General features: G+C 37.5%; 2 protein-coding genes across 3 annotated transcripts; one reads left to right on the top strand and one right to left on the bottom strand.

Moving 5' to 3' along the window:
* The first annotated feature begins 1,098 nt into the window (after nt 1–1,098).
* LOC135114963 (tryptophan--tRNA ligase, cytoplasmic-like) lies at nt 1,099–18,799 on the top strand. 2 transcript variants are annotated; one of them, XM_064031284.1, is made up of 11 exons: nt 1,099–1,287; nt 6,454–6,699; nt 7,059–7,200; nt 7,702–7,822; nt 9,676–9,783; nt 13,575–13,790; nt 14,068–14,260; nt 14,498–14,671; nt 15,042–15,236; nt 15,573–15,710; nt 18,684–18,799. In XM_064031284.1, exons 2-10 carry the CDS (start codon nt 6,457–6,459, stop codon nt 15,669–15,671), a joined length of 1,491 nt encoding a protein of 496 aa, XP_063887354.1. In that variant the 5' UTR covers nt 1,099–1,287; nt 6,454–6,456; the 3' UTR covers nt 15,672–15,710; nt 18,684–18,799. The 2 variants fall into 2 exon arrangements, with proteins under 2 accessions (XP_063887354.1, XP_063887355.1); XM_064031285.1 differs by having other exon boundaries at nt 1,102–1,274.
* Nucleotides 18,800–21,073: 2,274 nt separating this feature from the next.
* LOC135114966 (high mobility group protein HMG-I/HMG-Y-like) lies at nt 21,074–25,948 on the bottom strand. Its single transcript, XM_064031287.1, has 4 exons — nt 25,805–25,948; nt 24,961–25,057; nt 22,713–22,912; nt 21,074–21,833 (listed from the first exon to the last, which is right to left on the bottom strand). Exons 3-4 carry the CDS (start codon nt 22,902–22,904, stop codon nt 21,750–21,752), a joined length of 276 nt encoding a protein of 91 aa, XP_063887357.1. The 5' UTR covers nt 22,905–22,912; nt 24,961–25,057; nt 25,805–25,948; the 3' UTR covers nt 21,074–21,749.
* Between the last annotated feature and the right edge of the window lie 633 nt (nt 25,949–26,581).

Here is a 26,581-nt window from a genome sequence, read left to right on the forward strand (position 1 = left end):
CCTAATGACTTCCAGGGACTGTAGCCTGTTTACAGTAATCGAGAGAAGACGCAGAAATGTTCGAGAATTCGGTTCTTCTTTGCGGTTCCTCCATTACCTGCAAGTCCTAGGAGATAACGAAATTGTCAGGCAGGTTCTGCTTCTCTACTGACTACCTATGATGAAGTTGAGCTAAGAGGGCCCGGATAGGTGTAATTCTCTCTGAACCCTGTTGTAGGATAAGAGAGGAGACATGTTTGGATGACTAAAGTTAAATGTAAGATAAAATAAATAAATAAATAAATATAATTTAAAAAAAAGAAGAGTGGCAGTAAGGATTTTTTTTTTTAACGGTATGGAAAATGGTAGTTTTTAAATCTAGCTTTATTCCTCTAGAGGTTTTCCACTTTGTTCATCATACCTAACTAGTGTTCACTTCTTGAAGGCATCCATTGCTTTGCCAACATGGCCTTATTGCATGTTATAACAGAATTCGCATCATTCATTGCTTGTCATCCACATTTGCTTTAAAAAAGAAATATGGAGAGATAGATTTTAAATGTATACTTGTATGACTAAAATAAATGTTGTTGATGCAGAAACATGGAGCTTAGAGAGAATATTAGACTGATTGGTGGGTGTTCTTTACAATGTGGACATAGGTAGGTATAAATGTAATGCCACGTGTACACCTACTGGCTAATTGGTAGGCATAAATGTAATGCCACGTGTATTCCTATTGACTTCTCACAGGTTTTGATAATTATGTTCGTCCTCTAAATTATTAATTTTCAAATAGTTCCCGCAAATTGAGGCTCGCTCTCTCGTGCAGCATAATACGAAAATTGTCAGGGGAAACTGAAGTAGGATCAGGATACACTTTTTGGATTAAGAAAGGGGCTCAGGTGAAGAGACAGGACTTGGAATGGGATTAGGGAAGTAATGTTTGATTATTCTACTATCAATGGGGTTATTAATTATATGCGGTAGGAAATCGGACGTTTCGTAGAAAGAATGAATACCTGAATATGTCAGTGCGTGTTTATTAATCACAGTACTGAAAGTCGTGAAAAGAGGAAGCAGCGCCGTAAAAATGTGCAATCTTGACAGTGGCCGCCATCGTGGTCATCATCAGCCCCGCACTGTGACACGCGGAGGTGTGTAGAGTCCAGCTGGCTGGGTACATATAAATTGGTATTATTTGAGGCAGTTTATGCTGACCTGCCCAGTGTGAACCCATTTGAGTGTCAGAGTGTGACCTGGTGAAGGCACGGTGCGGGCCAGCGAGTCACCAGGTGAGCAGGACAGGTGAGATAGGTGGGGTGTGACAGTCTTCTACTGACTGCCGGCTTCTTATACTGACGTATTGCTTCATAGACCCACCTTCTATTGCAATTCCTCCTTGTCTGTGTCTGCCTTCCTTCACACAGTGTCACCTACACCATTGCTGGGCTTGTTCACACGTTGCACTCTGCCACACTGTTCACCAGATTTGACACATGGTTCCTGCATTCCACTAGCACATCACTCTTGGCATGGTTCTGCTCTTCAAATTGGCTTTTTCTCATTGTATTGGTGCGATTTTTTGGTGATTTTATGTAACAGGACTGTATCTTTCCCTCCCTAACAAATTTTGGGGACTTGGTAGGAAACTATTGGTCTGTTTTTTAGTTGGGGAAGCAATTAGTGATATGATTAACCCAGCAAGAGGTAAGACCAAATGCTTATTTTTATTATATTATTTATCAGCTTGTGAGGAGGAAGGAGAGGAAACAGCAAACATGGAAATGGTCAGGAAACACTTTGAAACAACACCAAATTGAAGTAAGCCACTGATTTGTAGGTCAGCATTTCTTGATCTGGATGCCACAAACAATGCTCAACAGTGCCACTATATTATCATTGATTTTGTCTTGGCTAGATCGTTTCATTTTGTATTAGTAAATCAAGTGTTTGCAGAAGTTTGTCTGCAATTAATTATGATCATAGGAATGGATTAGCTGTATTATATTCTGTCAGCTGATGCGTTGAATCTGTACTCAGTTTTGCCAATTTAGATTTACACTTATAATTCTTAAGTTTATCTACTGATAATTCTGGTTGAGTTTTGTGTTAGTGTATTTGGTATTCTTTCACTCTTACCATTCTCAGCATTGGTTTTCTTATCCTCATCAGACAGAGCTTCTCATTCTGAGTAATTTGAACCCGATATATACCCATCACGAATTATTTATAATGCTGACTGCAATTATTAAAGATTTATCTGTTTTTTTGGGGGGAAGGAAACTCACTCGCTTTCCCATGAAAATGTTCAGGAGTGACAAAAAGTGACACACCCATGCATGTGATAGATATGTGGGTGCTGATCTTCCCTGGTGGTGAGTTTGTCCATGCATGTGTATGTCATATCTGTTGAGCAAGTGTGAAATTAGTCACAGAGATTGGTTCTTTTGTTTAAGAATGCAGCCACTGGCAAATTAAAAAATAGATTACTTTTGCCAATCATAGTATTTTATTTAAACCTGAGGAGGGAGAAGCAGCTCAGTTTGAAATATTTCAGAATTATTTTCAATTTATCTGAGCTCTGAGGAAGATGTCTGTCTGTGGTGGGTGTTGCCTCAATTATTTCCAGTGTCTCACCAGATTTTGTGTGTGTTGCTTTCTTTTCTTTTTGGGGTAGAATTCAGTCTGTTTTATATTAATATGCTCTTCATTTTAATAACAAATCATTAGTTTCTGAGGGGATGGGGATCAGGGTGGGTAAAAAATAAAAACTAATGATCTGCAGCAAAAAAAAAAACAAGCTGAAAGCTAGCAGAAAAATAGTTTAGTGCAGAATAGAGACTGGTGAAAGAGTAAAAATTTACCATATGTTTGGGCATGTACTGTATGTTGATATTAGATCATTTTAATTTATAATTAGATTAATCTAAAGAGGTACAGTTATATGTAAAAATTAAATTGATGTTAGAGGTGCCACTGAAAAGGTTATATAAGTGAGGGGTGCCACAGAAAAGGTTATATAAGTGAGGGGTGTTGCAGAAAGGTTTACATTAGTGAGGAATGTCACAGAAAAGGTTACATAAGTGAGGGGTGCTACAGACAGAAATATATAAGTGAGGGGTGGCATAGAAAGGAAAACATAATTGAGGAGCACTACAGAAAGGAATATATAAGTGAGGGGTGGCATAGAAAGGATTACATAAATGAGGATGCCACAGAAAGGGCTACAAAAGTGGAGATAACCCAGAAAGGTTTACTATATAAGTTCAGAGTTCCATCACTGAAAAAAAAAAAGTTTGAGAACCACCAGTATACATGGTTACATGAAAAGAACAGTGTTATTTGCATGAACTGCAGATAAGAGCAGGACACAAGTTGCTTAAGATGTAGATCCAGTGTAGCTCAGCTGTCATACCAGCTCTGAGCAATTTTGGACCACTGATTCCACCCATGTACTGTTCTAAATCTGAGCACAGCCTCACCCAAGTTTTTTGATGTACCTGTAGATTTTTAAAGTGAAAGTTGAGGAAAAGGAGATGGTGTTTGAGAGGAGAGAAGTGATGGTGTGTGATTTTAAAGTGCATTCACACTGGTCACTTTTTATCTACAGGCAAGTTGAAAACTGTCAGAAATACATATAACACTTTACATCTGGATATATATCAGCAGCAGTGTTTTCAAGGTTTGTTACAAGTCAGCTTGCTAAGGCCATCCACACTAGGTCTGGAGACGAGGTCATATTGGCCTTTGAAGATGTCATGGCAGCTGCTACTTTCTGGTTATTTTGTAAGGGCATCAGAGGAAATGCTGATGCAGAGTTTGGTCTAAACCGTGCTTGTTACAGCGCAGGAACAGTGCAGATCAGCAAGATCTTGTGCACAGTGTTACAGAGGATTTCTGTCTCTGGCCATGCTAAATAGAAGAAAAGGCATACTTCAGAGTTTCCTTACGGTATCCAGATCTGATCTTAAGAATTACTGAAAATTGTTTTTTCTGCCCCATATTTCTCCACCTTCAGACTTTCTGCGATCTCATGCCACACATCTCCCCTCCCAAATTTATGCTTGTGAGTTACATCTGATCTCTCATCCACTCCATGATTTTTGCTTAAGCCAGCTACCACTAATCTAAATCCAGTGCTGCTGGGCTGGGTCTGCATGTGTCTGCCCAGATATCTTCCCAAACATTGTCTTGTTCACACCACTCTGGGTTACATATGTCTTCAACAATGTATCATTAACAACTTCAAAACTTGTTGCCTGGCATGTTCTGTTTGACATTCCCATATTTTGTCACAAGTGTGGACAGAGAGAGAGAGAGAGAGAGAGAGAGCTGTGAAACATAGACTTGTCATATGAATTCTTGCATGAATCATGAAGGAGAGAAATGTGTATGAATGTAAAGAGATGTTTAAGGTGTAGTATTCTGACAACATTGATGTATGGATCAAAGACCTGGATGTGGAAATGGGCACAAGTCAAGAGTAGGTGCCGTGGAAATAAGTTACTTATGATGGGTATGTGGAATGCCTAGATAAAGTGTTTATGAGAGATGTGTTATGAGAACTTTTGTAAGCAATAGCATAGTGATGGAATGGGTGAAAAGGAACATACTAAGAGGGTAGAGCCATATTGAGAGGATGATTAATGAAGAACCTGTAAAGAAAACATATATGAGTGAAGTTGAAGATGCTAATAGGAGAGGACAGTCACTTGGAAGGTGAAGGAGTACATTTGTGAAAAAGTTTTAATAGAGGCCAAGCATTTGAAGAAGCAAAATGGGAATGTTTGGATAGAGACAAAGGTGTTTCTACTGTGATTGTCCCCTTGGGAGATGTTCCCAGAGGGAGCAATGTATCAGATACATAGATAGACTGTACCTACTCCCAACTAGATATTAAAAGGAAGTTCCTTAGTGCTAGAAACGTGAATATGGGAAAATCTGAATTTCTGTCTATGAGTGTAGCCTTTGCTTAGGATATTACAATCTTTAAAGCTGCTTTTGCTGATCACTTCCTTATAACGTTGTTGAGAATGAAGCCTTGCCACATTTTGCAATGCCCATCCTGCCCATATGTTGTCCTTTTTGTGGTTTTACTTCAGTTGGGGCTGTGCCAGTAGTAGTGTGGCTTCCCTTGGCTTGAGGTGAGGAAGCCCACCCAAGTTGAGGAAGCGTACAAGTTTTTTCCCTGTAGACCTTTCTGTAGTTCTTCCTCTCATGCCCTCCTCCCAGCCCCTGGAACTCTGTAATGTTATGACTATCAAAGTTAAGGTTGATAGGAAGCTTGTGCATCACTCAGCAATAGCTTGAGAAATGGCCAGCGTCCAGCAGGATTTGATTGCAAGTCAGCAAGATCACCATGTCTGAGCACTGGCCTCTCAGACGTTTGAGTTCCCTTCCTCCAACAACTACCTAATGATTGCTTCTCATTATCACACACCAAATGTAGATACTGTATGTACAAGAGTATATTGTACTACTTTGAACTGAAACTTATTTTATCTTGTAAATGTTGTAGACTCCTGTCTATGTGTCATGTCTTGGACTTTTATTAGTAACAGTATCTCTCTCTCTCTCTCTCTCTCTCTCTCTCTCTCTCTCTCTCTCTCTCTCTCTCTCTCTCTCTCTCTCTCTCTCTCTCTCTCTCTCTCTCTCTCTCTCTCTCTCTCTCTCTCTCTCTCTCTCTCTCTCTCTCTCTCTCTCTCAGGGTGTAACATGAGTTTCTGCGGATATTGACAGAGGTGAATGTACAGTTATTCTAAGTCGAAAATGCTCTATGCACATGTACCTTTTCAGGCATACTTTAACCATGGTATGAATTTCAAGTCTTTACAGGTGACAGATACAACATTCAGGCTGGGCAGGTAACCATGGTGGAGAAATGCTATTTATACACACTCCACCTTACTTTATACTATGCTATACATTCTGAAAGTATTTATTGACACTATCTCAGAGGGGAACTTTGTGATTTGACTAACAATCAGCTAATTTGCTGCTACCCTTGCTGCTTGCCACTCCCTGGCCAGGCAGGCATGGTGCCACACAGCCTATTATTTTATTTATCATTTATTACATCCATATTATCATTGTGTAATGTTTATCAGTAATTGGTATCAATCCGTTTTTGCCATGCGTCTCATCATGGAATACTGGAAAACTCCAAAACTTGTAGAAATCATGACCAAATTATTCACAATTTCAGATCCCTGCCATAGATACCTGCCTCGCGCAGCTGTTGTATCTGTTGCCAGACCACAAAAATTTCATACCACAGCTAAACAATGCCTCAAAATGCATATATGCACAGAACATTTTCCACTTACAATAACCTGTACTTTCACCTCCAGCAATATCCACAGAAACTCATGTTATACACTCTAACTCCCACCATAAACAAGTATGTATAGTCATAAACAGCATATTATTTTCCTCTGAGACTATTTACCTCCTTCCCACCCACACCCACAGAGGATGCCCCTCAGTGACCTCGAAACAAAGGCTTTAGATGAACACTTCCTGATCTGCAGCTACGTACACGGCTACACAGTGAGCCAGGGCGACGCTGCTCTCTTCAGGCAATTCAATTGTGCCCCTCCAAGCCACCTCTGTCACCTCCTCCGCTGGTACACCCACATACACAGCTTTGGCCGGGAGAGTGCCAGCTTCCCTGCTGCCAAGAAGGAGAGTCTCACCCTTCTCATAAATGATAAGGAGGTGAGTTGGTTTGGTGATTGTCTAGTTTCTATTTTTGTGCAGAGTTTGAAGGTTCATTTATTTATTTATTTATTTGTGCTTCTGAGAAAAGGATTGATTAGTTTAACTTTTTATTTTCACTTTTCAATTTTGATATGGCTTTATCTTATTTTCTCCTACAGTATTTTGTTTTGTTTATTACACTTCATAATGTGACAGGTGATTAGCATGATAAGACCACAGGTTAGCACTTGTATCTCACTACTTATCTAATTCTTTCAAAACATCAGACAACTGCCTTCCATGTAACACTAAAAAGACTTGCATCAGCCTTTTCCCTATATATGTACATGGTGCCCATACTAGATATTCATTTACAGGTAACCATCATGGTGAACAACAGTATGGAGGCTGAGGGGCAGGGTGAGGCAGGACAGCCTCCAGCACCAGAAGAGGACATAGTCACCCCACACACCGTCCAAGCGTCAAGCAACAAGGGCATTGACTATGACAAGTTGGTTGGTAAGTCATTTTTTGCCCATTTGCTATCAGTGAAATGTGGAATGCATGGCTTTTGCTAAGGTGTGAAGATCGTGTAGCATCAGTGTGTAGCATTGTGGTGAGAATTTAATCTGACACCTGCTTGAGAAGTTGAGTATAGCACAAACATGCAGGCCATTCTGTAAGTACACAAATAATGTTTGCCTTTTATTGGTCTTGCTAATTGAACAGTCAGTTACTGCTATTAATATTCATGCATATACCTGTCATATTTTGTGTAACAAACAACTTTATAGCCAATGAAGGTAACTGTTACAAGATGCATTGAAAAGCTACATGACGGAAAATGAAACAGTGAAAAACATGCAAGGCAACAGGACAGGTATGATGAGTTACTGGAAGTGCCTGGAGCTCTCGTGATGACTGATATAGTAATTCTCATGGCATCAGTACAAGTAGCCTTATCCTTGTCTGCCTTCACAACCTAGCATTACATGGCAACTAATAATGAGTTCCTCCCAGACAGGTTTGGTTCATCACGCATTGATGAAGCGTTACTGGAGAGGTTTGAGAGACTCACTGGCCACAAGCCTCATCGCTTCCTTCGCCGCAACATATTCTTCTCCCACCGAGACATGCACAGGTGAGGCACTGCCACCACCCCAGCCAAGATCACATTCATGCACAACTGCCTTTGGGCATAGGTTTGGATCAGAAGAAGCAGAACATCTCATTTCCAGCATTATCATAGAATTGAAAATATCCAATAGAACAATATCTCATTTTGTTGTGCATTAATTTTTCATCAAAACTTCTTGAAAGTCAAAATATTCTGTGTATGTTAAGTATATTCCCTAGACAGTGTGGGTGAGTCTCTCTTATTTATTTGCTTTTAAGTATGTTCAGCTATGTAATTGAAAATTCAGTACATACCATATTTGACAGCTTATAAGATGCATGGGCTTATAAGACTCACCTCAGTTTGGGCAGGAATTGAAAAAATAAATAAATAAGTGGGTTTAAGGTCTGAATATGAAGTGAAGGGTTTCACATAACATTTGAAGCCCTCTCATATGTACTATTCAGATCCTCATTAGACCCAATATTGTACATTCAAAAACCTTAATATCTGCTAGGATCTATCAACACTGGTCCTTATACCAATCCTGCTGTGAGATGTAAACAAATATGGCATAGGTAGTGACATTGTCAGAGCCCAGATGGGTAATAAAGTTTGTACATCATATTTTTTATCATCATTCTACACATAATTCTAGTTATGATATTTTGGTACATTTTCAAAGCATGAGGATGTGTGAAAATAGATTTACCTTTTTTTTTTTTTTTTTTTTTTATTTTTTTTTTATATATATATATATATAAGAAGGATACTGGCCAAGGGCAACAAAAATCTAATAAAAAAAATGCCCACTGAAATGCCAGTCCCATAAAAGGGTCAAAGCAGTGGTCAAAAATTGGTGGATAAGTGTCTTGAAACCTCCCTCTTGAAGGAATTCAAGTCATAGGAAGGTGGAAATACAGAAGCAGGCAGGGAGTTCCAGAGTTTACCAGAGAAAGGGATGAATGATTGAGAATACTGGTTAACTCTTGCGTTAGAGAGGTGGACAGAATAGGGGTGAGAGAAAGAAGAAAGTCTTGTGCAGCAAGTTCTTATTCTCTACAATGTATTTTTGTTTGAAATATTCAATACAGACCATCACCATGAGCCACCCTGCCTCGTTACGCTCTTTTCACTTATGAAATATTTTGTTTTGTTAGGTAGTAGTAAGCTATTAAAAAAAAAAAATTTCTCATTAGCTTCAAGTTTTGTTGAACATGTATGTTAAAAGATAGGCACAATTTTAGTATGAAGGTGTGTCTTACCTCAAGGAATAATGGCATCATACTAAGGAACGCAGTGAATCTTGTGCGTGTCGCCAGGTTTGGTGTGTAACCAGTGACAAGTTTGTTTTGGTACATGCAATGTAAGCATTGTCACTTAATTTCTTCCTGACAGGTGTTATTTTTATGTGAATTACCGTTAAGTATGACCTGTTATACATTGTTATACATTGTTGCATTGTTTTTGTGGTGTAGAAGCAATCATTACTTTGTTTACATGTGTGAAGATGTTTGGGGTTTGATTTAAGGGCCACTTGCCATAGACCTACCACTAGCCACTGCCCCAAAGCTGAACCTTGGCCATATAAGATGCAGCCTCATTTTCTGAAACTTTATTTTTTTTGTTTACATGTGTGAAGATGTTTGGGGTTTGATTTAAGGGCCACTGTTGCCATAGACCTACCACTAGCCACTGCCCCAAAACTGAACCTTGGCTATATAAGATGCAGGCTCATTTTCTAAAACTTTATTTTTTGGGGGAGAGAGGAAAATAGTCACGTCAAATATGGTAAGTAAAATATTGTTCTTGAATACATTTTATACCTGCCTTTAAGCTGTGTTCCTCTCATTAGCTGTATATTTCATGCTTTGCAGAATATTGGATGCAGTGGAAAGTGGCAAAAAGTTCTTCCTGTACACTGGCAGGGGACCCTCATCCAATGCCATGCACATTGGACACCTCATTGCCTTCATCATGACAAAGTGAGTGCAGCTGTCATCATGAAGTAGACACTACTAAAACCGTTTTCTTCTTCCTCTTCCTTAACATCAGCTGTCACATTACTCTTTAACTATAAGGTCAAATGCTTAAATTTTGCATACCTCCAGCCAAGCCAGTGGAGTGTCGAGGGCATAAAACTTGTTTTAATATTTTTCTCCTGTGCAATGGTGGAAGATTTCTGATATATGCTACCACACTGCAGCATGATTACATACCTCCAGCCAACTCAGTGGAGTATCGAGGGTATCAAATTTGTTTTTATATTTTCTCCTGTGTGATGGTGGAAGATTTCCGATGCTCTTAATGGGATGCATGCTACCACACTGCAGCATATTTCCTACCTACCATGGCCACACAATGACTCAAAAAGTCCTATGTAGCAACATGATAAGCATTGCTTATGTAGTTATTAAACAAGCCAGATGCTGATGGACTGGGTGAATATTGGGCGTTTGTTAGTCTAGTGAGCAGGTTTCCATGAGTATTTTGATATATGCATGATAAAGCTAGCTTACTATATCCACACAATAACTAAAACTCCTTTGTGGCAACTATAATGACCTCAAGTAGTGTGGCTGGTAAGAGAGAAAGAGTGTGACCAGGCATGTTGATGGTGAGGTCAGCGATGGTGATTACCTGAAGATGACAGTCACATGACACACTTTGTGGTACAAATGAAAAATTCAGTTTATCATGAATGTGAAAGCTAACACTAAAACCATTTTGCACAGTGCAGACTGAAAAGTTTAAAGCAGTGTAGCTTTTGTTGTCAGTTAAGTACAAGTATAGGTAGTGGACAATAGACGCAGTGACATACGGCATGGCTGCACTGAGGCTACACACAGCAAGGGATCCACCCCTACACACTTTCCATTGAGCTTTGAGAGTGCAGTGGAACCTCAGTTACCGAACATCTCGCTTTTCGAAAAAAATAGATTTTTTTTTTATTTTGAAATTATTATTTCTTTGTTTGCAGTACCATAATTTAATTCTAGAACAAAGTTATTTGACCTAAAATATGAAAAGACATAGGAAAAGCTGCCATTTATTACTAATTTATAGTTTCTATAAATATTTACTTTGTTTTATATATTTGGGGAGAGACACAAGGTGTAAGACAGTAATTGAATCTTTAAAATAAGTAAATGTGATCCTGTTGAAATGTCTCGATATAAAGAAACAGTTTTTGGTGCTCAAGAGTAATCCTAAGCACCAACCTCATCTCTCATCTCTCGATGATCCCCCTGACACCCTCACTACTGCACAAATACATTTTTTCCAGTAGCTTTTCCCAGCAGCAAGATGTCTAAGTGTTATGATCACCTTCATTTTGGTGGTAAGTGGGTTGCTCCTCGCTTTGCCCCTCTGTAAGGCTTCCCTCACTAGATTGGTGACAAAGGGAATACCTGCACAGTCTAAACAGTATCTTCTGATGAGTTCTGTGTCACTAAGTTCATTCAGTACATACTTTCAGGATAAATAATTTGTGAGCTGGTGACGTGAAGCAGCCATCTTGGTTGTGGGAGCGTCTGTCATAAGTCGCTAAGACAGGGTAGCCTGGTGTCTGGGAACGGATCAATCCATTTTACATTGCTTCCTATGGCGAAAATAGTTTTGGTTTTCAGACATTTCAGATTTTGAACGACATTCAAGAACAAATTAAGTTCAAGAACCAAGGTTCCATTGTATTATTATTATTGTTATTATTATTATTATTATTATTATTATTATTATTATTATTATTATTATTATTATTATTATTTTCATACTTTTTAACCTAATATACAAGTTTTATTACAAAAAATGAATATTTGCTTGACACCAGTGAAGTCATAAGGCTGGAAATTGCCTGACACTCATGAGTTTATGCACATAGAGTCAGCAACATCACAATTAGAACTCCCGCTGACACGAGTGTCACATTGCACAAACTGGTAACTTATGTTAGCCCACGATACGTTTTTGAAAGCATAGAATAACAGATTTAGTGTGTGACATATTGATATAAGGGAAAGTTATCTTTTGTGACCAATCCTTGCATCAGCTAACAAAACAGCTGTATTTGTTTTAAACAAAATATTCTACTGGGGTGATGTGCAATGCCTGGAAAATATACAGGCCACATTTACATAGTACAAATGTCAGAATTTCACTTGAATGGTGAAATGAATAGAAAAATAAGCCGTATAACTATTGGCAGTGGAAAGACCATGAGTGCGTTGGTGAAGAAATGGAGTGATGAAGGACACCAGTTGTACCTCACCACATGGTAGTAGGCCACCCCAATTTTTTTTTTTTTTTTTTTTTTTTTTTTTTTTTTTTTTTTTTTTTTTTTTTTTTTTTTTTTGCTGTAAGCTGAGGATATACCTCTAACTATCTCTTGATACCATGTAAAGTGTTGTCAAACATTTTGGGGTGCCCCACCACCATGTCTGTGGTGAAACACATCCTGGTGCCTCTCATCACTTCTTGATTAGCGAGAACAGAAGCACCAAACGGGCCTCAATTAGTGAGAAGTTGTGAAAGATCCACAACTACTGTTGTGGACCTCTCACATGGTTGCAAGTTTGTGTATTAATTAGAAAGTGGTATTTTGTGTTGCAACAAAATGTCTGGATCCTCAAGGACATACAGTGAACAAGGGGAAAGGGAAGCTGCACCTCATGGTGTTAATAATGACTGGAGACATCAGCGTGAGGTTAAATTTTATATACTCATTGTGATAAAAACAATTCTTAAATCTACTTGCTTGCATCATGGAGAGCGCTCACCTCTTGCCCAATATCAGAAACTTACACTTGCAGTGCAATGGATGCTGAATGTCATTCATAATTTTTCTTATTCGTGATTGTATACCTCATCTAAAGATTCAGTTCTAGCTTGGAGTCTACCAGCATTTTTTTTTTTTTTTTTTTTTTTTTTTTTTTTTTTTTTTTTTTTTTTACATGTCAAAGTTCCATGCCAGATTGGAATTTAGAAGCACAAGATTGATTCAGTTACTGCTTTTAAAACAGTAATAATATTAACTTGTCTACATGAATGTTCTTCAGCACTCTTAGAAAATTAATATGCTGTTGACACCTTTTGTATAATTTTAGGGTGTTGAGAGATCCTGTTTGTTTGTCATCAATTACTACACCTAGATATTTGTATTCTTTTACTCTTTCAGTTTGTTTGTTAGCTATGACAAGTGGATCTGGAAGAAAGTTATTTGCTCTAAAATCATTTACCATTTCTTTGGTTTTCTTTACATTTAGGTTTAATTGTTACACTATGATGCAAAGTCATCAACTTGAGCCACAAACTCGTGTGAAGTATCTTTCCTAATTTTACCTATTATTGTGGTTTTGTCTGCATATTTTATTAAAGAACACCTGGGATATTTGCATACTCCATACATAGGCATATAAGGCCCCTGTACATGATTTGTGGTTAGTTGAAGAACAGTCTTGGCTTGATTTCATATATAGAAATGTTAAGTGCATGAGTTTGAGGAGGTGAAGTTTGAGGTGCCATTTGTGTGCTTCCTCTCCATCTTGTATAACACAAGAACAGGCTGAGTTAAACCAAGATTTAGAAAATTTAGAGTGAGAGAAAGAATGAGGAATATATGCCTCCATGCCAGACACACTCACCTCCATAATGCACTCAGCACATGGATGGGTCTCTGACACTGAAGGGGAGGAAAGGTATAAGAATGAAAGTGTAACAAGTATTTTCTGCGGGTGAGAGCCATGGTGGTACTGGGAATAAATTGGGTTCCTCCCAACAGGTGGCTGCAGGACGTGTTTGACGTTCCACTAGTGATCCAGCTGACTGATGATGAGAAGTACCTGTGGCAGAAAGATGCCACCAAGAAGGATAACTCCCTAGAACACTACCACAGCCTGGCTCGGGAAAATGCCAAGGACATCATTGCACTGGACTTTGATGTAAACAAGACTTTTATCTTTTCTGATGTTGATTTTGTTGGTGGAGCTTTCTATGAGTAAGTGTTTGGCAGCAAGGTTTAGCAGCATATTGATTACTTGTTCTCTTATCTAAAAATCATCTGAATTCCAGTCATTTGTTAAATTTGTTCCCTGATTTTGATATGAAATGTGACTGAAACTTGATTGTCATCTTTATTTAAACTCTTGATGGTCTTTTCCTAATGAAAGATCCATAATTCAACACTTGTGAAAATGTTTGATATAGCAGTTGGAAATTACTAACCACTATAGTCAAAGCAACAGGTTGTTAATAAACTTACTGTTGTTTGCCAGAAATGTGCTGAAAGTACAGAAGCATGTCACCTTTAATCAAGTGAAAGGGATCTTTGGGTTTGATGAATCCAGCAGTATTGGCATGATAATGTTCCCAGCCATCCAGGCTGCCCCAAGCTTCTCCTCCAGCTTCCCCTTCATCTTTGGGAATAAGAAAGATGTTCCCTGTCTTATCCCTTGTGGCATTGACCAGGTAACTTGAAAGTGGTGGTTGTATACATCTAGACTTTGGCTTATTCTTCTAAGATACGAGGAGTCTGACTGTCTTTATGGAGTGGTATTACTGTAACCAGTGAGGTAAAACAGAAGATACAAAGAGAAAAGATGGTGTTCATTGATGGTTGTTTTCAAATGCTTTCCAATTCTACCATTGTTGGTTCTTCATAGTTTTATTATGATTTTGATTTTACTGTGTGTTCATATATTTCAGGATCCATATTTCCGCATGACCCGGGATGTTGCTCCAAAGATTGGGTTCCAGAAGCCAGCACTTCTACATTCAACCTTCTTCCCAGCCTTGCATGGAGCCAGCAGCAAGATGAGTGCCTCTGACTCAACCTCATCTATTTATCTGACAGACACAGCCAATCAAATTAAGAAAAAGGTATAATGGATCACTCTGACTGGATACATTTCCTCATTATTTACCAGCATTAATACTCAGTTCTCACAAACTAGAAGAGCTTACTTGTGCAGCATTTGTTAAGTAGCTATGAAAATTAATGTAGTTCTTTGTTTTAATTATATGATTTTAGGTATTGAATTTTTATGTATGTATTCTATGTATGTTACCATCATAGGACACCAGCCAAAATATACAGATACACACAAACATTTCATAACACCAAATTCTAATTTATCTTCTTTTACCATAGCTTTTATATTGCCTGCAATGAATCTTACCAGTGGAAGATAACCTGTCTTATATTTTATGAGTTTTACAGGAGCACTGATTGACTTTTTTGTTGTGTCAGATCAACAAGTACGCATTCTCTGGAGGAAGAGACACCGTGGAGGAGCACAGGGAGCTGGGCGGGGACTGTGAGGTGGATGTTTCCTTCATGTACCTCACATTTTTCCTGGATGATGATGAAAAATTGGAGGAGATCCGACAGCAGTACTCCTCAGGAAAGATGCTCACTGGAGAACTCAAAGCAGAATTAATCAAGGTACATATGTCTGTTTATGATCATGATATTTGATTTTCATGCAGATACTTTTTTAATGAGTTACGTTATCAAGTTTTTATGGATATGATAGACTATTATCCATAGCTGGCACTCCATGTTTCCTTGAATGGTCATGTTCTAAGATGCCTTTGTATCATTTTGCATGTGAGTGAAAGGGACATTTCTATGTAAAAGTGATACACTGGGAGGCCTGTATTATTGTAGAATCAAGCATCAGTTACATATAAAAAAGTATCTCTTATGAAAGCTCAAAGAACATATGGTAAATACCTAATTATCAGATAAGGTATACGAGTCCTAACTTTTGGTGCACAGGTTCTGCAGAAAATGATGGCAGAGTTCCAGGAGAGAAGGAAGCTTGTCACAGATGAGACAGTCAAACAGTTCATGACACCTCGCAGCCTGAAATTTTAAATGCAGTTGAATGATGGAAATGCATTTCTCTCCAACACAGTAAGTTCAGTTATCTTTTGTCAGGCAATCAGCATTTTGTGTTTTAAGTGCATGTACATAGTGCCCTAACTACATAAAGTAATACAGCAGGTTTGCTCTGTAGTGGTGGTGAGTGATGTTGGCATTACTGCTGTTGTACATTGTAGTATATGGAGAATAAGGTACTAGTGAACAAAAAATATTTCTGCAAGTCTTCAATTTTGAGAAATGAAATTGCATATCATATTTAGAGAATTTAATCTCCCATATATCCTCTACAGCACTGGTGAATCCATGTCATTCTTCCTTAGTATAGTCAGTGTATACTTCTACAGGTCCACCATCTCTTACGCAAAATATGCCTCGTTAATTTACTAATAAGTGCTTTGTAATTAATTCATCACATTTTCACTCACCAATATATGTCTTGCATGAAGTTGAGAATTTTAGAATGCATTGACTTAGTTTCCTTCAGCTTAGGATGCATGGTAGCCTTTTTCATCAACCCACTCCTTTTATTTTGTAGTAATTTTATGATCTTTAAGTCCAGTTAAGTCTGCAGAATTAATTGGGGTATTCACTATGGTCTGGAAGAACTACCAAATTGACCAGCCGACTGAATTTTACACATAAAAGGCGGTCAGCTGGGAAAAAAAAAGTCTCATATGTGTATAAAACCAACTAATAATATATTAGGAACATTCTTAATCATCATCATCAGAGAGCAATAAATGTGGTAAAACAAGTTAAATACTATGCACATTCTCTTGGGTTTGAGATGTATCTTCACCTTGGGACAAATATTATTTCTTCCTCTCTATATGACCTTACATTATCCATTTAAATTATACAGTTAACATACCCATCTATAAATCCTGGCACATATGAAAGAAACAACTATGATTTGATGCCAAATTTTAGCAGGACACTGATGAAGATTGTCTGTTTACATTGTCTCCAGTGAAAAAATGTTTCAAACTAAATATTTGGCAGAAAACTAAAAGTAAGTGTGAAAACACTGAGAGCCTAGTTGCAAGTATTTAGCTGTTCTGTAGAGTGTGCATCACCAGATCCAGTGGATACTGTTAGCGTAAACACTTAAGATCATTGTTTTATTGCATACAAGTACAGTACATCAAGATGTATCATGAGAGGCAGTTTTAGAATGTGCATCTCCAGAGAAATGTGTTGACCGACTCCTACATTAAAATAGCCAGCGATCACCAGCAACTCAGCCCATAGTGAACGCCCCAATAGGGTTGAGTGATACAGCAGTAACATCATTAGTTGTTACAGTCTTACTATTCCTTTGCTTATAAACTGACTGACAGATGACTGCTGCTGTGATTTGCTGCCACTTTTTTGCCTTTTTTGCCACAATGATGACTCACACCAAAATTTCTTACATGATCATATATATATATATATATATATATATATATATATATATATATATATATATATATATATATATATATATATATATATATATATATATAATGTGTGTGTGTGTGTGTGTGTGTGTGTGTGTGTGTATAATTTTTTAAAATTGATCAGCTCATATGAAGTTATTTATATTTTACTATCTGAGTAAGTGGCTTGTTGTGGGATAAAGCAGCAGTACCACAATATGACATCAGCAAAAAAAGCAAAAAACCATCCACTATCCATAGGCTCTTAACTCAGAAATGGATTAACTTTTTTCTTTATATAACTTATATAACTTGTGAAAATTTTATACATACAGTGATATTTTATTTTCTGGTCATCATTGCCAATGCTTTGTAGCAGACAAGAGCTTTGGTGTGCAAATGATGATAATGAAAAAAAAAAGTTTTCTTTGTGGATGTTTTCAGTTTTCAGAATTTCAAATCAAAGTTTGTGGAGCTGTACTAGACTGCAGAAGGAAGGCTAAAGGTTGAGATATGCAAGAATGCTTGGGAGTGGAATTATATGAATGTAACCTCTGAACAATAATTTAATTCATTCAAGCAGGCAATTAATATCATGAAAATTTGTATCCAGAATGCATTATTCCCATTAAAATAAGAAAAACATTTCAACCCTGCTTTTAACCCTTTGACTGCCTCTTCATACACCTTCCCTTAATTGCCAATTGTTCTGAAACATCTTTACTTGTTCTACAGCTATATCTAATCTTTGAACTGGAAAGAAATTGCAAAATGTATTCTTCTTCATTGGTAGCTCTCTTGTAGATGCTTATAAAAACTTGACATATTGCTTCTGCTGCTGCTGATTGTTTTTTGTCACAGTGAAAGAAAGGTTTCTGCACGCATAATTGAGCGTAAAAGAGGAATTATTTTTAATAATTAACATTGCTGAAAGCATCACATACAAGGTAAAACATTAATGAAATAATAAAGACACAGGAAACGTGGGGTTTATGTGGTAGCAATAGGTGAGCCTGGTGGACTGCTAACATGATAAAGCATCGTCAGTTTACCTCACACATGATGCATGGCTGTGGCCAGTCACCACATGGCCTGGAAATGTCAGAAAGCAGTGTTAAGTGTTTTGGTAAATATTATACAAAAGTCATTGTTATTATCCAAAGGAAATAATTAATAAAACATTTTCATCCTTATTAAAGAAGTTGATATATTCAAATTAATTTTTATGTAATAAATACATAATGTAATAGACAAAGATGATTATTGTAACATATGGCAGAGCTCCAGACAGCCAAATCCCTAAGTGGGCCATTCCTAAACATTCATTATGAAATAGTGTTACCATAGCCATGCTGAGGCAGCAGGTTCATATTTAGTATTAAAAATACATCCATATACCATTCTTATTTAGAAAAATCTGTGTTCTGACTTGTTCATGTTCAGAGGTTCTACTGTATTATAGTTTAACTCAGATAACATAACATATATTTCTCCATCATTTATGAAGTGTATGGCTTTTTAAGTTCTATTGAGTATATATTCATATCAATGTTTTTATATTGGTGTTATCTCTTTTTTTCAGGTCTTGAGATCACCATTGTTGGGGCAACCCAACTGTACATCATTTTTAAAATAAGTAAAATTGAAAAAAAAATGATAACAGTTTTACACATTAAATTCTTTCATGAATCATTAAAATGACTATCTTTCATCCAAAACTGGTTTAATCATAATCTTTTTGCATCTTGTATGTAAATGGGCATCTTGTATGTAAATGCGATGTATTTTTTGACATAATAATTCATGATATTTCTGTGTATGTAGGGGAACGTTTATGTGGGGAATGTTGAAACAAAAATGTTATTTCCTGATAGTTGTCAGTAAAAGGGCCTATTTACACAAGCAGTATGCCAGTGACAGGAAAATGGTAAGTGGTTTCAATGTTTGTTCAGATTTTTTTAAGATATTTAACTTGAAAAGCTATAAGCTTGAAAAATTTAGATTCAAGAATGAAATAGGAAGGAATTGGTTCTCAGATAGAGTGACATGAATGGAATGGACTCAGTAATCAGGTTGTTAGTCTTGAGTCACTAGGGAGCTTTAAAGGATGATTAGACAAATTTATGGATAGGAAACAATAGGTGTAAATAAGAAGGTATGTTTCATACAAGGACTGCCACATGTAGGCATGATGGCACCTTGCAGCTTCCCTTATTTTCTTATGTTCTTAACTTAAAGAATCTTATAGATAGATATTGATGTCAGTTGGCACTGATGCACTGAATGAGTTTTCCATATTCTTAAAAATAATAAATTTATAGAGATTAAAAATTCTGAACTGTCCATAGCCAAATAGTTTGTTCCTTTGTGTGACAATTTACCCAAACAAGACTATTTGTGTGTGTTTGTGTATGTATAGAAGCTTTTACTGGAGTGTGACAGGTGTTGTACTATGTTTAACCATCTCATTTTTCAAAATTTAGAATTATAACAAGATGTTTCTCTAATGTAGTGATAGTATGTGAGCCACAAGGAAGTAAACTACCCATATCTTGGCCTGATACAAGGCTAGTGATTGTACAAAACAAACCACATGGCAAGGATGCAGCCATTACCCATCATCTCATTTCATAACACCTGGTAATCAGTATTTACCCACAAGCCTCTGATGCTTATTGATCATGAAATTGCTACTGAATGGCAGTCTGTATTTTGCAGATGCCTTTTTAATACATTATCAAATAAGATCGGTAATTGTCTGCCATTTTGTTTCAACCAACCATTGTCTATTAAAACACTCTTCACCTTACTAGTTTTGTGCTACGACCAAAAATAAGCAGAATTGTTTATAAGGATGATTTACTTCTTTGGAGGTTATGGCACACATCACTACAATTGTCACATGATTGTCACATCATGTAATATTTGATTTTGACAGGAAATGCAGACAGCAGTGATACTACATACTTCTCACTCCAGTAAATGTAGATTATCCAAACCCATAGACAAGCAAGATGAGTTTTCATACTCAAAGAAATTTTCCCACAAGATGGTTGAGGTTTTCTAAGAAAAGGGAAAACCCATCCAGTGCATTACTGCATTAACTCAACTTACTTCAGCTCATCTTTTACTGAAACAAATTAGCCAGAACAAGCTTAATTTCTAATCATCCTCTTATCCACATTCATCTTGGCCATTTTTCAATTCTCCATTTTTCCCTTTGTACTTATATTGATATTATATTGCTCATCAGGCAACACACCCATACTTGCCTTCCTGGGGCAAAACTGTATAATCCTTTCATTTCAGGTGGATTTGGTTTTTATCCTGGTAAGAAAGGTGGTCACTGGCTGCAACCCTGCCTCAGTTACTCTCAGGACCAAGTTAAATGCTGCATGTTTGCATGTCAGCTAAATAAGGTAAATTTTAAGTGATACATATAACTCAGGAGTGATAACAAAACCTAGGTGTTTGCAAAATCACTAAAACACTTAATCTTTTAAATAAAATGCCAAACAAGCAACCGATTTGTAAATTTCACATTGCACTGCCACTTATGGCTCAGTATTGCACATAATGTGAAATCTTACAATTAATAATATATTTAGCATGTTGTATACAATGTTACTATTATATTCAGGAAGGATCTTCTTGAAAGATGAAGTACTTCAATTAAATTCAGAATTCTTAACTTGCAACTGAATGTTAAGATGGCCATAACTTGTCAAAGTTTTTGGTGCATGTTACTCATTTATTCATAATTCCTTTAGTGTTATAGTGCTTTTACTAACACTTCCTGGTTATGGAATCACTCCTGTCTTGTATTGAAATTGCTTACCTATATATGAAGTAAATCAAGTGATTAATATCACTGAGTACTCAACATGTCTTTTCTTACCAACCTAGGAACCAAGTTTGAAGAATTTTTATATGGTAAACATTAGACTTAGTAGCTGAGGAAGGAAAAATTCATTACCACTTAAACATTTATTCAAATAGTAAACGAGACAAATGCCAAAAATCCGCTATGATGTTACAAAATCCAATCACTGGGAACTATTGGTCCCATAGTAAAAATAATACTTGAGACAACCTTCAACACTTTTTCAGATCTAAGACCATGAGATATGGAAGGTTACTAGGGACACTGTTCCAAAAAAAAAGGAACTTCACACCAAAAGTAAAGCACTAAAACAAGTAAATTTAAATGATATTAATCATTTTGTACTTTAAAGAGAATGTTATTAAAATTTATAAGAACACCTACTAATACAACACCTGCAGTACGAGAACACTTACAAAACCAAGATTATATGGACCACCATGCCCCTGCTTGACCCCTAAATAAATCCTAATTAAGAAGCAGTTATGGATGTAAATATATAGAAAAATAGGTACTTTTATGCTATTTGGAAGTACAAAGACATTGAGGCCTTAAAGCACATGTATTATAGGGGATATAAGTAAGAGCTGCAAATTTAGGAAAAAGTTTCCTTAGTCACTAAGAAATAAAATTCCTCATCGAAAAACTTCAGCAGATCCATTTTCCGTGAACTAATTCAGTTCCTCTTATGAGGGTAACTGTGGTCCTTCCAAAGGCAGCTACTTTCAGGGGTGTGGTGGTTGTGGAGTGCAGCAGCAGCACTCCTTATTCAGCATCCTCAGGTGACTCCTCGGAAGCAGCTTCCTCCTTTGCCGCGGGAGGGTTCTTTGGGGGACGACCTCGCCTTCCCTAGAAATTAAAGAATATGTTAACCTTGTAATATGAAGCAAAAAACTTATTCTGACAATGTTGACTTGTTAGTGATGAAAAGCACTTCTAGTTAGTAAAGTGTAAATGTAGCAGCTGGTTTTGTTATACATGATTTTGTCTGGAATTTCAAGTGAATAGAAAGTGGACAAAAATAATTAGCGAAACCTCTGTATCTATTATCATCTAACTTGGCCTTGAAGTTATGAAGTCTTTGCTTGCACCACATCCTTATTTAGACAGTTTCATGTATCAACTACTCTCTGCGGAAAACTATTCTTTTTGATATCTCCAAAATTTCTTTTTTCACCTTCCTTCTGAGTCTTCTAGTGTCTCTTGTATCCCACATCACAATTTCACTGCTATCTAGCTTTTCTTCCTTCCATTAGTCTATATATTGCAATTATGTTCTCTCTCCTTTCTTTGTTCCAGAATCAGAAGGTTCAATTTTTCTGGTCTTTTCCCTGACATATCAAATCTTCCCAACATACTTCTTTACAATAAAATTTTCCTAGCAGTACTATTCTGTCATTTTTACTCTAGTGTGTGTGTGTGTGTGGTGAGGCAAATGTAAATACGGTATTTAAAGTATACAAGATGAAATACATGCTAGAAAGATATTGGAGTAAAGAATTAAATGGGCATGGAAATATTGAATATTTAAGTATATATAATCATACTATACAACTAAAGCTAGCTGTGGAGAGAGAAAGAGAGAGAGATTGGGGGGAAGGGAGAGTTTGACCATGCACATTGAAAACAGGAATTTGTAACAAGTCAATTAAAATCATTTCAGCTTTCTTCAAGTCTGACATCCATCCTACTACCTGAAACACTGGGGTGTGTTTCATTCACCCTTACCGTGCCCTTAGATGCAGGTTTCTTATTTCCAGATCCCTTATTTTTGCTACCCTTAGGTCTGCCTCTGCCCCTCTTTGGGACAGTTCCTTCATCAGCCTCTGCCTTGCGCTTGGGGGCTGCCTTTTCACTATCAGGTTTTGGGGGGCGTCCACGCTTTCGCTTGGGGGTCTCCACTGGACTGTCCTCAGCCATTGTTTAAACTGAAATGAAACATTTGTCAGCTGACCATTTTGTCTTATTCACAAGGCATGTTTGAAGAGAAAACATCACCCAGGAGACAAACCCAGAGTATTTATTTTCAGGCTATTTGATTATCTCAGAATGAATTATGTACTGAATTGCATTAGAAAATTAAGATTATAAGCAGCAATATATACAATTAAAGCTCAATAATACTTAAAACTTAAAAATTCAGAGTGTGGTCTGAACCATTTCTGGTTCCCTGTACCAGGTGCACATATACAAAATTATTTTACGGCTCACTTGTTCAGTGGCAACATCCTCACCCATCTCTTCTCTGGCTGAGGTTTGCACTGACCTGAGATTGCATCATTCAATGACAAGCTCTCACCCCGACAAAAATCCACATGGAAAATTTATAAATTCTGACCTATGCATTAACCATACTATATTCACATCAGAATAACAAAAATAATAATGAAATCTTGAGGAAAACCCTTCTTCCTAGATCATGCATTGACCATTCCATAGAGAAGCTTGGAGATCCCTTCCTACCTTGTCACTGTATTACTTTACTTTATCGTGACAAGGCACAGCTGAATAAACATAGATGAAAATTTGTATTCAAATTTAACCAGCATTAACAAATGTTTGTCAGCCTCCATTCTTTCTCAAGTTCTACCAAAGTAGACAACTGCTCTCCAGTCCAATCAGCCACCTTCCCAAGTTACCTGGATCACTAGCTACTATACCAATATTTACAGCTGAGCAAGTATTGAAGTAAAGCTTGTATAACCACAAGCCACCATGTTACTTGTGACTGTGAATAACATTTAATCTCATTGATGGTCACCATGACACAACCGCCCTGAATTACACAGACGCAAATTTACAAGAGAAATACAATACTGCAGCAAACAATGACAATTCTCGCAAATAATTCATAATTCCAACAGGCCTGTCTTGTATCTCTGTCTAATCCCCATGCAGCTGCAAGTTGAAGTTAATCTAGTCAGGCTGTTTTTCATTGTTTTAGGTATATGACTGGTAAGAGCAGGTTCTTATATCCAAGGAGTTCTGCATTAGATATGAAAATGAGGCAGGCAACATGCAAGTTTTTGCAGCTGTAGGCATTTTCCTATGATGAAGGCAGAAATTCAAAACCTGATTTCAAGTTTTCCAGGATGGCTCTCACCTCACATCTGAGAGTTATAATTACAACATCTAAAGAGGTACAATTGTTGGTTTATCATTATGAACAATAACAGACAATGAAAAGGCAATTCACAAACAATAAATAAGATGTAAAAAAAAAAAAAAATCAAATATATAGTTACAACAAAGGACTGACTTCTAAATGGATTATATCATATCTTCAGGAGCAGACCATTATATTCTTGTATACAGAATGTGTGAGAGGTGGACCCAGATTTGAGCTAAGTAGGTTATGCTGACCAAAGCTTCCTCCATAATCCACAGGGAATAAACAGTCAGTCTGTATTGACAGATCTATGAACTCTACTGAACTCTTTTAATAAGGAAAAATTTGGATGCAAAGGCTCAACACTGCTGACGTACGTTTATTAAAGGCAAATCTCTTGCATGAAATATAGTTATACCATACAGCCTGCCAGGGATTCCTTCACCTTTAACCTAATGAATCTGAAAGCACATCCTTAATCATTTATATGTACTATGACAGCTGATACAAGGGGCCAGATGGCTCCCCAGTAAGGGGGTTGACTCAATGTAAGTTTGATGTTTGCACTCAGCAGTTGCTTTGAACTGAGAAGTTGCACCCTCCTATCCTAACCCTACCCCATTCTCACGCAATATATTTCACCATACCATTAAATTAAGACAAACTTACCCTCCAAACACATAGTCTACCTGCCGCCACAGCCAGTTTTTATAACGTAAGGAAACGTGGGATTGGGAGATTTATTACCTGAATTCTATTTAGAGATTTTGAGAGTGGACTATCTGGTACTACGATTTCCCAGCAGTCCACCCGCCTCACTCGTCACTGCCACACTGAATGCCTCCCATCCATAGTATTACTACTTACATTACTAATCGTGTGTCCTTTCCCTCTGCTACGATGCCAAGTAGTCAACAGCCCCTGGCAAGAGGATGAAGCTCCACCACCATTACAATTAAGGGGACTGAAAAACAGCAACATGCAAGTGACTGGTCTCACAAGGAAACTTAGCTGGTCACCCTTCCTTCTTTACTATTTGCCATTTCCTTAACATTTCCTAGTATACACAATTTTTTAAGTCATGTCAACTACAAGAAATATTCGGTCATATCACACTGTTTGGGGAAGGGGAGGCCAACCAGGTGAGTAAACGTGGTGATATACTAGACAGCAATAATAAGTTTATTGCTTTCATCAATTTGATACAAACTGATGTTTATGTGAATTTCTAAAGAAAGGATTATATGCAAGATTAAGATCATTTCCTTTAGAGATCACCAAAACATCGCCGCAATAAGTAACTAAACGGTGTAGGTTGAGCACCACACAAATGTTAACCCTGCACATTCCTGGCCTTGCTTCCTTTACCACCACCAATACGACGCCATTTTCTCAATATCGGGGAACCTGTACTATGCAGAAAATCTGCAAACCAACACTGACCACGTCCCCTATTTGTATAAATTATTTGTAATTTTTAAGGAATTTCTTGTTCCCCGCGCAAAAAAAGGTCGGTCCGCATATTTTGGCGGGAGATTTGAGGCGGCGGGCGGCGGGGACGCTGCGAAGCGCCGCCATCACCGGCCTCCCGCTACCCCGCCCCGCCAACACTAGATTACCTTAATTCCTGCGCACTGCAACCTTACTCCCAATCCTATATGTTATGTGCAGATCAAATAAGTAGTACAGAATGCACAGAAAATATACTTACGTGTCCTAAGCGCAGTGGGAATCGAAGTAAGCGGCTTGTGGCAAGCGAGTGGCGGGTCTGGGCGGCGTCTGGAGGTGCGGGGCGGCGGGTGAGAGCGGGCCGGCCCACGCGTCCTCCCTCATCCAGACACCAGCGAGCCCAGCTACACTTTATCTTCAACCATTATTTTCACCTTATTCCACAACTTTGAGCTTTCTGAAAGTATTTTTGTTATATTAATGAATGATTACTTTATTATAATAAATTAGGTTTTGGAACATAAATGGTGCGAAACACGGCAAAACAAAATATCAAGTGAAGCTTGTCATTATTTGATGGATATTTTAGGCGTCGGTACAGACGCTTGGGAAAAAATTGATTACTACATTAAATACACTTTTTTGAGCTGTAGAAGCTGCTTCAAAAAATAGAATAAAACCTAAGATAATTTATGTTTTTTTACTGCTCCAAGTAAAGCCCTAGATATCAAGAAATAAATTATTCCATTTAATTCACGGAAAAACCGAAGTCTTCTTCACGACGCTGCTCCTAGATTTGTCGGTCTTTTCTTCGCCCAATATATTATTTTCTGGGTGTGATATGTGCAGAAAAAAAATGCCAGTCAGCTGTACATACTACTGAGTACCATTTCCTTTATAGTTGAGGGAAAACAGTGGTATTCTGAACGAGTCAATATTATTCCCTGGTTAATGTTAATCAATGGAGAGCAAGTATGCCTCACCTTCTACTACATTAATCACTACTGGTTTTCTATTATCGACAAAATATTTCAATATG

This window comes from Scylla paramamosain, chromosome 28 (genome assembly GCF_035594125.1).
Source record: "Scylla paramamosain isolate STU-SP2022 chromosome 28, ASM3559412v1, whole genome shotgun sequence".
Taxonomy (NCBI): Eukaryota; Metazoa; Arthropoda; class Malacostraca; order Decapoda; family Portunidae; genus Scylla; species Scylla paramamosain.